The following is a 14602-nucleotide window of genomic DNA, read 5'->3' as shown; positions in this document are numbered from 1 at the left end:
TAACACAAATACAATGTTTGATATGTTTTGCTGCCATTAGCTATAGGTACTGTACGGTTTAGGATGCCAATTTTATTTCTGTTTGTGAGCTTTAGATGGAATTAATAAAGGACTATTGACTGTTGCGTACCTTTTACATCTGTGCTCAATGACAATCTAAATGCTACTTCAGAGAAGGAAGAACCTCTCAAATAGCAACATGCAGCACTTTACTCTGGAAGACAGATTTACTTGTGCGCATTTACATTCATTGATTCGTCATTGTTCTTGCTCTATCTACTTTTGCTGCTTAAAACTAATTCTCTGTGACTTCTCCATTGCAGTTTCTCTTTACCTCTGCTATTTATTTTCTCTTCACATGTTCATCCTTCACACCGCATCATCCGCTTATGTCTCTTTATGTATCAGTCCTTTCCGACTGACTGAAATTCATAAAAGTCTGAAGCATGCATACGCTATTCAGAGTTAATCGAAAAGCAGCTGTTGGGATGTCCTTTAGTTTCTGGCATCTGTCAATTTAAAAGAGACCTTCATTTTGTTAATCTTGTATACTTACTTACCCCTTCATTTTACCGACCTCAGTTGATCTCTCATCTTCTCTCCTGATTTCCCCACTGTCCTGTGTCACCCTTTTCAAGTCAGTTTCCTTTTACATTGCTTTTCCTCATAATATGAAATTCAGCACCTTTCCATCCACCCCCTCACTGTCTTTCATCCCATCATGAACAACTCCCCTCCATTTTAGACCCTCTCCGGAATATCCTATAATTATAAGGGTCAACCTTTGCTCCTCATGCTCCATTGGCAAAGCAAAGACATCATAGGAATGATAAACAATGTGTGTGTGTGTGTAACGCCAAGATGAAGAAAAGCTCAACAAGTCAATTAAACTCAGTCAAACTACACACAAATCATCATGTTGATAACTATCATTTTCTACCCTTCAATTTACTTCTGACAATGCTTAGCAATAGCTGAGCGGTTAAGGCTGGAAAAGTTTGGTAAAAGGGAGAGGCTGCAAAAATGTTGGTCTTCACGAGTCACTAAGCAAAAGCAAAAGAGTAAGCCCGGAAAAGACACAAATAATGAGAATATGTTGAATTTGAATTTAAATTCAACCATACTGAGCCACAGTGTTACATATCTCTATGTTGGAAATCCTCTAATGTACTGTCATTTTAAAAGACATTGACATTTTGTCAAACCTTCCAGAGATGCAGTGGTTCTGTATGTAAAAATCATCAGCATAATTACCAATTATCAGTCAACCAGATTATAAATCTACAGTGAGGTTATTAAATCAAGACACATAACCAATGCCGTGCCACAGTAAAGTAAGGATATCAGGCAGTCAAATTGCTTAAATGAAGATAAGAGAAAATGACAGGCTGACTATGTCATACAAAATGTTACGAATTGAAGATTAGGTGTTTGATTAATTAGTCTCCTAAATCCCAGATTGCATCCTTCATACTGTTTTTTAATATAATATAATATAATATAATATAATATAATATAATATAATATAATATAATATAATATAATATAATATAATATAATATAATATAATATAATATAATATAATATAATATAATATAATATAATATAATGTGTCCTGCAGAAAGTGCTATTCCTTTTTTGACAGTAACTGGCAGCCTGCATTGTCTCTCCAAAGCATATATTTCATGGCCTTTGGGTCCAAAATGAGTCAGAGGTAATTCATTATAAATTGTGGAAAATTCATGCACAGGGTGTTGATGAGAAAATACATAGTCATCAGTGGCAATGAAGGAAGGCAGAATCACAACATCTGATTTAAGGCTCTATTTAGCAGTAGAAGCCTGTTAATCCTAACCCCTTAGGGATGATTAAAGCAAATGAATTAAAGGGGACATATTACGCACATTTCCAGGTCTATATATTTTTTTTATTCTGGGGCTCTACTGGCATATATTTGCATGATTTACAGTTAAAAAATGTGTTTGTCTCAAGCTTATCTTATGCAGCCCCTTAGTACATACATCTGTCTATAAAAGTTTTAGCTTCTGTTTCTGTTATGATTAACCAGTTCTGCACTTTTACCATCTGTGGAGGCTACCTCAAAAAATAAAATAAATAGTAGCAGAATTACACTTCTTTAGATTCATTATTACCCAAACTTTCAGTGTTGCTCCATTTCCAATACTTTTTGGCCAGTGTGCATCACAAGGTGATTATTGTCACTGTACAAATGGGGCTTGACCCAAATTGTCACACAGGCCAGTATTGTTCTTCGGGGCGTGGTAGAAACTGTGTTGTTATCAGGCCCGAATTCACTGCAGGGATATGTGGATCTGGACACTCTCCCCAAGGAACCATTTGTAGTCATTGCCCTTGGATTAATTTTGAAACTATTGGAGCAGCCTTTAAACAATCTGCATTGACCACCATATGCTCCAAAACTCCACCACCACTGCAACTGCATATAAAATAAAAACTGTTCACTTCAACGTCATTGCACTAATCCGCACCACTGGTCACTGATTGGTCCTTCCTTCAGAGGGGCTGAGCAAATGTTACAGGGCTTCCAGACTACAGTCACAGCGAAGCTAACGGGTGGAGCCAGGCTACCAAACTCATGGTCATACTGTATTTAATGTTATACTGTGGTCATACAGTCATATAACTATATGAGAATGACTAAGACAAAAAGCCCTCTTATTGTCACAAGATGTGTAGTGTTGACAATGTATCTAAACTGATTGAATATGTCTGCTATAACTTGTTCCTTTTGGTGAAGCATTTGAGCAGAAATCAGCCAAACTGACAATGACTGAGTTGCCATGGAGTGTAAATTTGAAATTTGCTACCAAAAGAAATGCCATACCGAATATCATCAGTGTCATCAATTTCAGCTCCTAAATTGCCACTGCTGTTTCTTATTTCTCTACCTCACTAAGCTTCCTGCAATTCTGCTCAAATCATTGAGCAACAACTATGAAGCCATTTGCCAGATCATTTTATCAGATTGAATTATTCTTTTAATGTATTATCTGATCCAGTAACGGTAAACATGTGGAATAGTACATTGTGTGGACATTAAACAAACAAGGCAATCAGTCGGAGAAAGCCACAAAACCATCTTATATTACAAGATTCATCCCTCACATTGTAGCAACTGCCAAGATACAAAATCAGCAGTGTTTTCTTTTGCTCTTTGTTTGCATATCTCATTCAATAATTCAGAACAAAGCACGTGTACTGCATGTATGGATCAATTGCCTATGCAATGCTGATATATAACCAAGTATATTTAATTTGATTAGCCTTGAACAATTGTTTAAAGAAATCTGTCCCTGTCCTCTTGTCGATTCAGAATCCCCTCTGAATGTCTGTGGGGATGCATGGGGTATATTGTAGGTAAATCAGCACTTGGAAATATACAGTTTCAAAATATTAATCTCTAAATAACATGATTTAAACACCTTTCTGTTTCTCTTTGTAGCTCTGTGGAAATAATGCATTGAGTTATACGCTTTGCCTCTGTCATGCCATGCAATGTCATTCAAATTTGTTTTTTTACTTGTGAAAGATGTATTTGCTATTCTGGTATCAAATATTCACTCCGGGACAGCTATATACAGTATATCGTCGATATATTGTCATTGAGACATTAATTTAACTATCGTTGCAGTAATTAATAATAATTCCTAGTAGTAGTACATCTTAACTTGAGAGGTATCCTGTTTAAAATGAGAGAAATCAACAACAACAAAAACAAAAATTACAATAAGGATACTGCTGAAAACAATAGTCAGAATCATGCACAGAGGCAGACAAAGACTGAGTAGAAAAACTAAAATCCTGAAGCTGTGACAACTCAACAACTTTTTCAAAAGACAGTTCCCTACAGAGCCTCCCACCCTGACTGTAACAACAAAATTCCACCCACTGAATAAAATAACTTCCAAGTTCCTTACGTTCCTAATGCTTTTTCTCCAGGCTATTCCAGACATGGGAGGAGAGGCACATAGATCATAAGCCCTTTTTCTGTCTGAGTTGGGGGAGCTGTCAGCAAAAGAAGGATTATACAGACCTGATCAAAGATACATAAATAAGAAGAAAGCTGTCCCAGGTTGGTATTACAATTCATATAGTGCTGAGGCAAAGTAACAGACAGTTATTCAAGACGTGTTGATATATGCTGTTTTTTTTATATTTTGTAGAATAATTAGAGTATTGTAACATATTTTCTCTGAGTTATAGCTATCAATGAGTCCCTACATGATCTGCCAACATATATTTTGCATTACATGAAATACTATTGTCCTTTGTTAAATCATACATTATTTTAATTCAGCTCTATATTTGAGAATTTCCTGTTTCTTTTAGTCATAAAATACATGGACAACGATGGAAGCAGACTTTACTTAGGCAACACATTTTGCAGTAGATGGAGCTGTATTCAGTAAATACATTATTCAACATGCCCTATAAAGAATATTTTTCTTCATGTTTCATTTGTGACATCTGTCATCTCCGGAATAATCTCTAACTCATTTGATGGTCTTTCAATGTCAGTTAAAGGGAAACTAGTCCCAAAATGGCAGCATTTTTAAAGTTTAACGCTTTGAGATCAAATGGCAAAATTCATATTTTCCACTTCTTTGCATATCTAATATGAAATCTCGGCATGTGTGCGCATTTCTCTCTCTCTGTGTGTGTGTGTGTGTGTGTGTGTGTGTGTGTGTGTGTGTGTGTGTGTGTGTGTGTGTGTGTGTGTGTGCGCGCGCGTGTTTATGAAAGAAGAAGTAAGACATAAAACTAATTCTGTCAGAGTAAATTCTGACTCAATATTAAATTATATGATTTCCATTCACAGTAGTACTTTTATTCATATAATAATCATTCAGCAATCATTTCATACTGAGTCAACACAGCATCGTAAAAATGACAATGGTTATCATTAATTTAAAAAAGATAAAGAATGTGAAAAGGCTATGGCAAAATTGTTAATCTCCTAAAATGGAAATTCTAAAAGTTACATTGGTTACACTCTCGTGAAATCGTCCTGACAATGCAGAAATCAAACAAACTACTGATAGCACTGCACCATTTGAAGTTCCTGCTCTTACTCCTACAGGACAATCGGTTGACGACACTGCAAAACAATCATCATGTGTGGGTTTTGTGCATAATTTGCAGTTGCGATATGAATATGTATGACTTTATAACTGTTTTTTAGCTTTGTGTTTCAGTAACATGTAGGATTGAAATTTCTGAAAAACCATCACAGAAAAAAACTGTAATGACTTTCCTTTTCATAAATTTGCTATGTTATTGGTCCTTTATGAGCTGAGTAAGTCCAGCGAAGCCATTCATAACTCACAACGTGTAATATTTCTAATAAGACAATAGTCGCAGGGCAAAAAAGCAATAGTGCTCTTCTGTCTACATGAAGTGGGTGGAATAGGGATGTGTATGTACCAACAAGGAGCCCTGCTGCTAGTGGCTAGTACTCACCCATATGTACTCGATTGAAAAAAGGCAACAGAGCAGGAAAATGTTAAATAATGCAGAAAATTGAATGAGCATGTTGGGTCTCAGAACATATTTGTGAAGTTGTGTTGTGTGGTGGAATAAGTGGATGAAGGCAGACATTTGTCTGAGAATTCAGCAAATGATAAACTTCCTTTTTTCTGTGTGGAACTGATTACAATAGCAATATAAAACCCACAAATCACAGAAAAGCAAGGACAGAGACACACAATAAAGAAGATGAGCTAACAACCCATTTTATGGCACTATAAAATTTATATCAGATTAAAAAAAATAATTGCATTTTCCACCATCAATTTACACTCACAAATCCATAGTAACATATTGAAAACATATTTTTTTAGAAATTGTTGTCAATTATAAAAAAATAAAAAATAATCTAAAACTACAATATCTTACTTGTAAATGTATTCGGCCCCTATTATTTGGCACTCTAAATTGTGGTCAGGTTTATCCTTTTTGCTTTAATAATCCTGGGGATTGCCCGTGGCAAACTGAATTCATTGTAGGACTACATCCTTTTTGTATATACGGTCCCATAATTCCCACTGCATGCCAGGACAAAAACAGAACCATAAAGTCAAAATAACTCTGTATAACACAACAATAAAACTGTGGTGACGCATATATCGGGGCAAGGACTTAAAATCATTTCCAAAGCTGTGAGTGTTTCCATCACAGTGGCGTCAAATATTGTGAAATGGAAGATGCTTGGACAATTCTCTTTAATGGCCCACCTGGCAAGAACTGCCTTGGTTGAGATGACCAGGAATCCAATGGCCACTGTAATGGAGCTTCAGAAGTCCTCCGCAGAAGCAGGTGAACGATCACTCAAAGTGCAGGGCCAAGAAATTGCTGGAGTGACTTCGGTACAAGTCTCCCACTCTCCTTGAGTGACCCACCGAGGCCCGTTCTAAATCCCACAGACGATCTATGGAGTTAGCTCAAAATTCCCATCAAATCTGAAGGACCTTGAGAGGATCTACCGGCAAGAATGGGATAAACTGTTTAATTCCTGGTTATAGAGTGTGGTAGTGGGGCATGGTTTGGGTCAGCTGCAGGAGGAACTGATTGAGGGAGTTGCTCAGGGAACGGTGTCAGGGAGAGACTTAATTAGCACAGGTGCATCGAATCACTGATTGTCTCTCTCTCTCTCTCTCTCTCTCTCTCTCTCTCTCTCTCCATAAAGTCCAGCAGTTACACCACAAACGGTGCTCAATCCTGGGGACGCTGAGAAGCAGAGTGGCTACGGAACAGACACTGTCTGTGTGCTCGGAGGCATGGCAGGAGAGCACGCAGACTGTGACAGATCGGGGATGTGGCCTAAATAAACTCATTTTGAACCATACTGGAGCTGGTGCAGTGTCTTTGTGCTGAGGGGACCCACGGTAGTAACAGACAAGTGTTCCACAGAGCTTGTAGAGATTTACCCGAGAATACTGAAAGCTGAAATTGCTGCCAAAGGGAGAGGACTACACTTCTCTCAATGAGATGTTTGATTTGTGTAAAATTTACAAAACTTCTAAAAAACATGTTTTCACTTGGTCATTGTTGGTTGTGGAGCGACTAGTGGGAATATGGCATTTATCCTAAATGTACACCACTTCAACATGGGCAAGAAAGTGAATACTTTCTAAAGCAACTGTACATGCCCACAACTGTATGGTGATTAGCTGCAAGTTCTTTGATTCAATGGTAATTGAAGGAGAGAGGGACTACAGCTGGGGCCCACAGCTTCGTTTGGGAGCGTGGAATTGTTTCCCAGCGCTTTCTTAAACTGTTGACCATTTCTAATTTTTCAAATGTGACATGAAATTAATTTATAAGAATGTAACACATCACACATTTTTCAGGTCTGTGTTAAAATAAGACCGGTATTTTATAGTAGTTACTTTGTAATCATTCATTATGTTCATATTAGTCATGAAGACATCCCTCTCTAATGCAATTCCAGCAACTTGTGCAAAAGTAAATGAGCCAAAGGTTTACCAATCCAAATTAGAATTATCATGTAGATAATTACACGCATTTTAGAACAAAATGTGCTCTTTGTCTTTCCTTTGTTATCCCTTTATGGTCAGAATGGAGGGTAATGTCAATTGCGGAGGCAATAAAAACAGTTTCATTGTGTCTCTGGGCATCTAAGTAATATCTATTGAGGATAATGTTTTTTTGGAAAGTATATAACTTTTTAGTTTAATTTTAAAGACTTCCTAGCACTCTTAATTGTCTTTCGTCCTCTGTTCACGCTCCCCATGTCCTTTTCTCTTTCTTTCTGCCAAGTCTTGTAATTTTGGAACAGCTTTCCGTGCACGGACACCACCAGGGCCTACTGCATCTGGATGGGAGGGCTGTCTGTGACAAATGGCCTTACAAATAACTTTGATAGAGAAAGGAGAAGCTCTCACTCATCTCCTTCTGTCTCCACATGTCTCTCTTCCTGTCTGTACTCGTCTTTCAAACCCTTGTATGTATCTCTTCATTCCCCCCCGCCTCACCATCTTGCCAGGTAGAGAGAGAGACATCTGCGATCATCAATCTAATCCACCAAACTTTACCATCTCCCGACATCTCATCTCAGAGACCCCTCTCCACTTGATGTGTGACTAAATTAGATTAAATGACTGCTTTGTCAACCTTCCCAAGGGAAAGAGGGAGGAAGGCTAAAAACTAATTTGGTTTCCACTCACACACTAAAATTAAGGCCGACACTTCCATATTGCACAATAGCAAAAGCAATTTTCTACAACTATGGTAGATTGGATCTCATTGTAGGAATGAATGAATAAATGATAATAATGTATTTAATCATCAGTCTTCATTTTAAGTCTTTTTTTCTGAAGCCTAATTTTAAACTATTTAAAACTACTGCCCCAGTCATTTCTGTTGTTTTGGGGGGGTTAGTGAGATTAATCATGTGTCAAGGCACACAGCATTGTTGGTAAAAAAAAAAGTATCCTTTTAAATACACAGTCTAAAATGTGGTTAAATGCGTGCCTCTTACATGTGAGTCTATATTTCTGTTGGACCTGTAATACAAATTAAGGTAGGCTGATGTCAATGCACCATCTTCCCCTCAAAACAAGGCCACAGAGGTTGTCTGCAAACAACTTAATATGGCCGTAGGTACAATCATTCCGACTTCTAGTGGCCGCAGTAATTATGACGGGAAGAAATCAGGTGGCATAGTATTAAGAGTGTCAATGTCCACCCATGGAGGGGTTGGGTGGTGGTTGGATGGAACTTTCACTGTTCATGTCCCATGTGAAAACAAAAGGCTACTGACTTATTTTAGCTGATGAACATATTTGAATTTACACAGCAGACGGACTTGATTTAATCCAAACAACAATCTGTTTTTAAAGCTAAGGTGTTTTGGTGACTAAACCTAAATACACTGTAACTGTTTCACAACATTACCCACATTTATTATTGTTACCATGACAACAAAGGTCATGTACGCCTGTAGCTGCTAGTCTTCAAGTAACAGCAGCTTCTGTTCGGGTATGAGGACGTGTTGGTTAGTTATAATAATCCAAGTAAGGAAAACATGGTCATGTGGTCCTTGAGTGTGACTCGTTTGACCTTGTCACAGTCCCTGCCCTGGATGTTTCTATTCTGCACATTCTGTCTCTTAGTCCTTCACTGCAGCAGTCGTCATACTGTCCCAATTCATGCATTCCTTCTACCATTCTCCACCCATCCAGTGGATGCCCTTACTTTATTCTGCTGATAAAGCGGATAGATGATGGATGTTCATGTTCCTCTATCTGCCTGCATGTTTGTTTTCTATGTGTTTATGTCCTCCCACCTGTTTCCTGTTTACCCAGCTGGTGGTTCAAACACCAACATGACCAATAGGAATGAAGACCACAGATCACTGCTGGACGTATAAGATGGCAGCTGCCCTAACTTGTCTAGCTAAAACAACTTGACAAACAAAATGTGTATTTTTGTTAGTTTGCTTGGAAATCACTTGTTTCTTTAGTAGCCAAAAATTACTTAAAGCAAGCTTAAACATTTCCTTCGGATGTTACAAAAGTGCAAAACCTTGAAACACATTGTCACACTATATGGCCAGTGATTAATCCAAACTTCCATTTGTTTCCCTGCTACACTTAAAAGTCTTCTAACACTATGCACACAGCCGGAGAAACACTCTTATACACAAACACTGACACTAACACACTCACAGTCCCACAATAACATCCCATTTTTCACCCCCTCCCTGTCACGCCTCCAACCAAATTAGATTGTGATTGCTCTTTCCGAGGTCACTTTTAATTAAACTGAGATGAGAACATGACACATGGGATTAAGCCCCATCCTACCACTTAAAATTAGGAATTCATAACTAATGCTGAAGCCTATTGCTTTCAACCATGACCTCCATATCATTTATGTATAAGCGCAAAAGGAACTCCACTAATTGTCTTCTGCTGCAGAGATAAGGAGCATGATGGGTGGGGTATGCTTGCACGTGTGTTTGCATGTAAATGCTTGAGTGAGGGAAGGGACTATAGGTGAAACACATGTAAGGAAGGAGAGTCATTTAACTTTGTAAGTTGTTCTAGGTTGTTCTATATACCTTGTCTTGAGTGACTGTGCACCATAAATTAATACTGACTTGAACAGAGAGCAAGAGAGGGACCAGCAGAGCAGAGGAAAAAACTGAAGAATATTTTCATATCTCAATGCAATGTTCAAGGCTTCACAAACATTACTTATTTGGACCTAAGAGGACTAACTCCTATATTTTTTTGTTGATATGATTAAAAGAGACACACGGAGCCTAGTTGAATTAGAGAAAGATCCATGAACCTGGTGACATTATTAATATGTATGTCACCATACAGCCCACTATCACGGCAAAGTGTATAATACACATGGCTGTCAACTAAAGTGAAGCGTGGCTTTGACATGCCTGGACCACTTACATAAACAGGTATGTCATGTGAAGACAGTCATGTGACAAAAGTCACTTGACGGAGGTAATGAGGAGAAATACAAATATTTCAGAAGTCTGTGTAAGGAGGTACGAAGGGTGGCTAGTTGGCATAAGTCCCAGACCTTTCATCAAGAGGACAGGGTCCGATTCTATGTGAAGTGAGTTTTTTCCCAAACCAATTAAACCAAGACTGTTATGCTAATGTGTACTACACTTCATGTGTAGAAGTATATTAAGTTTATATATCTGTAGTATGCATACAGTCAACAGTCTATCTGTGCTGATGAAGATTAAGTTTGACAAATAAGTCAATTCCTTATTTACTCCAGTTCAGTAAGATCTAATCTGATTTATGCAACTGTTTTCCATTTCTCCATAAAAGCATTTATAGCCACAAGACACGCTACCCTCTAAATAAATAGTGCAGTGAGGGTACTTTAAAATGATAAGCATCTTGTAAGTGTGACACGCGGAAACTGAGAGAAGCTTAAACTACTGTTAATGGTGTTTTCCATTTACTTTATTAACTGAAAAACATGGGGCTAAAAGCCACTACTACTTACCTCAGTGATGAAAGCCTTGGCAGTAGCTGGGCTCATGAACAGCACGGCTCTGCGCAGTGTATCCCTGTAGCGATGCAGCTCTTCCACACGCATTGTTCTGAACAGACTTGTAATCATCATGTTAATATTAGATTCCACCTTCTGAAGGGATACGTCCATTCCCTGCTGAGAGGTCCGGTCCAGGAAATCCTCGATACCACGGATATCTGGAAAAAGAGACATAAAGGTGTTAATATACAGTATATTCGGCTCTGGAGTGATGTAGACAATCTTCTGAAATTCTTACGCAGAAAAACAAGACTTTATAGGACAGTGGAGGAGATAAATATACTGCGCATACATACAGATTTAGCACAAATATTAAGACCATCACTGATGACTTTACACCACATTCTCTGTTGCAGCTGATGACTTATCTTTCTGCATGACTAGGTTCAGTAAATATCCCAATTCATCAGCTCTGACTGGCAGTGATTTCTTGCTCTCAGTACATTTGCATTACTCTAATTCTATTAATTCTTAATCTAAACTAAGGCTTTTGTTGTCAACAGATACAGTATGTCAGCACTCAATATCTGTCTTTCTAAAGACTTGAAAGCACAAAGCATTTTGTAGACATGCCCTCTCTTACACTCACACACTTAAATGGACATGGGAAGGTGTGAAAACAAAGCATATGGTGGTGAGTCATCAAAAGTGAGAGGCTTGTTTTCGTGCCTGTTTGGTCCATTGATGTAGATACTTTGGTTTATTGATATAAGCTCGAGAATCAAAATTTCAAACTTGGCACTCTTAGGCATGTTCTTGTCAGTGTTATCTACTGACAAAATTAAAATGGTAAGAATAATTTAGAGCCCTGCAGACTTCAAAATATCAAAAATTTGAACCATCGGTAACATTCCCCAGTTGAACAAAACCAAAATCTGAATTATTGTACTCCACCAAAGAAGAAAATCCTTGACCAGTTTGCTGAGTATATGGAAGCATCTAAAGGGCAAGAATGCATGAGTAGTGAATAGGGAATGCTCCTAAATTGAATTCCAGTATTTTGGATACATTTTTCACCCAATTCGATACTTTTCATTCTGACACGAATGCTTTAACAATCTTGTTATGTGACAGGGAAAAAGTGTTGGTTGAGTTTTAACACTTGACCTTCAATCAGACAGATTTGTTGCGTTGGATATTATTTTATTGCTCTTAGAACAGACCTGCATTTGCCAAAAAGTCTCCCGTTTTTGCAGAATCCACGACACAACCCAGAGAAAAAATAACTCATGCCATTGTTAAAAGTTTTTGATTAAAGCACCAATCACTGTAATTATCTCTAATAAGAGTCATTTTAGTATGATAACCAAACCAGGATGCTGGTATCGGTATTTCACTCCTTGAACTCCTCTATTCTTAATGAGCTACATTGCAGGTCAAGGTAATCCTAATTAAGCCATTTTGGTTGAGACCACTACTAATGATGTGTCAGTGTGTGTGTGTGTGTGTGTGTGCGCGCATGTGTGTGCGTGTGTGTGCGTGTGTGTGCGTGTGTGTGTGTGTGTGTGTGTGTGTGTGTGTGTGTGTGTGTGTGTGTGTGTGTGTGTGTGTGTGTGTGTGTGCGTGTGTGCGTGCAGTTATATAAAGCAACTACCTAATGATCTATTTGATATGGAAACTGGATGACACTGCCGTCATTGCCAGTGTCACGGCTGGGCAATTAACTGGATTGATTAGAGTTGTTGAGGGCCAGAGGGCTGGGGTGATGCTGTGATTTTGTCAAGGCTGCGTCACAAATTGCATACTTCAGTAAGTACACTTACTTGTGTAGTACGTACATTTCGGCAGAGTGTTGTCTCAAATTGCACACTGCCGTTCTGTACGAACAGAAATGTTCTGTTACATTTGAATGCATCACCTGCCAACATATCTGCTGGCTTTATTGAGTTATTTTACCTTAAAATGAAGAATGTGTTATTGTCCTCTCTATTTCATGCACACAATAAACAGACTGGGGGCTTCCATCCAACAGCAGTAAAGAGGTACTTAGTGAAAAATACATTATTTTGTGTGGACGTGTACAACTTGCATTGGTAAAGTGTGACGATCTACAACAGCTGCAGCTTCGTCAGACCCTGCAGGTTTCAAATAGTTTGGTCGTTCCTCCCCTTGCGTAGCCATTAAGGCGACCATTGAGAGTGAAAAGCGTTCCATACTAATAATTATGTGAAATAAGACAAATTGAATCCTGTGCACGCACATGCCGTTCTGGGGTAAACAAGGACAGCGGAAGCCACTTTGGACAGTTTGTGTTTGTCAGAGATCAGATCAGCACCTTTTTCCACATGGAGAAATTAAGAGGCAATTATGTCAGTCTTTCAGCAACAACATGCCATGGCAGAAAAAACATGAAATTTAAGAAATTATTTTGTGGTTGGAAGGTTAAAATTCGCTTTCTTGCGAGTTAATTTATTTTCCCAAACACAACACGTGAAAACGTGCTAAAGGTTATTCTTATAAAATTATTTAAAAAACAACACAGCATATCTGTATTGACTCCCATGGTTTACCTGCTAATTTTGACATTGTTATTGAATATCTTTGTGCACTTGTATTTCTTTGTGATGATGAGAAACGGTAGATGAGCAAACAGTGAAGGGAAGATAGTATCTTTAATTGCCAAACAACATTTCTCTGATCTAACCGGGAGCACAGAGTTGTCATGCCATTAAAATCAAATTACTATTATTAATTAGCAAAAATAATAATTTTGTAGCAGTAGTAATTACTGATCACTATATTATCGTTGGCAACACAATCATCATCACCAACGTTGTGGCTTCAATGACCTACTGTATGTAACATGAATAAGGGGCAAAAAGAAGTTCAAGAGTAAAATTATCTTTTACCATAGATCTGTCTTTTATCCCACTAAAGGCAAAATTACATTAACTTTTCTATCCTCATCAATAAACATCTGAGGAAACACAGTGAGAAAGATGTATTATTGTTCATGTGTACACACACACACACACACACACACACACACACACACACACACACACACACACACACACACACACACACACACACACACACACACACACACACACACACACACACACACACACACACAGGCGCACACACAGGCATGCACACACTACGCACACCATGCCTTTACCATTCTAAGCAGATTTTAACTTAGTTCTTAAATCTCCATATTTATCGCGGTGCAGCCACTGCCATTCATAATCAATAGTGGCAATCTACATAAACATTTTACACTGTCTGATTTATGTTTTCTACGCTTTTGTCAACGAAGCAGAAAGAAACTAAATAACATAGAGAAAAAGCATAATACTTAGTTGTTTATTCTTGTGCATTTTCATTTTAAATAACAAATTATTAATTTATGCCAGTCCAAGTTTCACTGACATCTGCTTCCAATCAGCCCAAGTGTCTGTAAACTTTGTTAGGCTATAGCAGTAGCTGTATTATGAGCCTCTCTGTTGCCTTGTACCTGTTCATCTGTCTGTCAGCCATTCTTGCTGTCTGCCTGGAGGGT

The 14602-nt window shown here is 38.1% G+C and overlaps 1 protein-coding gene across 3 annotated transcripts in view; it reads right to left on the bottom strand.

The window, feature by feature from the left end:
* grid2 (glutamate receptor, ionotropic, delta 2) overlaps nucleotides 1-14602 on the bottom strand; it is a 475952-nt gene that overhangs the window by 173749 nt on the left and 287601 nt on the right. For all 3 annotated transcript variants that reach the window (XM_069699497.1, XM_069699496.1, XM_069699495.1), the window contains exon 4: nucleotides 11050-11255. In XM_069699497.1, coding sequence (XP_069555598.1) covers nucleotides 11050-11255 — 206 coding nt within the window. The remainder of the gene's footprint in view (nucleotides 1-11049; nucleotides 11256-14602) is intronic.

The sequence above is a fragment of the Brachyistius frenatus genome, unplaced genomic scaffold, assembly GCF_029030835.1.
Source record: "Brachyistius frenatus isolate BFR_SWC_R1_liver_20210118 unplaced genomic scaffold, ASM2903083v1 Contig_30, whole genome shotgun sequence".
NCBI lineage: Eukaryota > Metazoa > Chordata > Actinopteri > Embiotocidae > Brachyistius > Brachyistius frenatus.
This window is presented reverse-complemented; position numbering and strand designations above follow the sequence as displayed.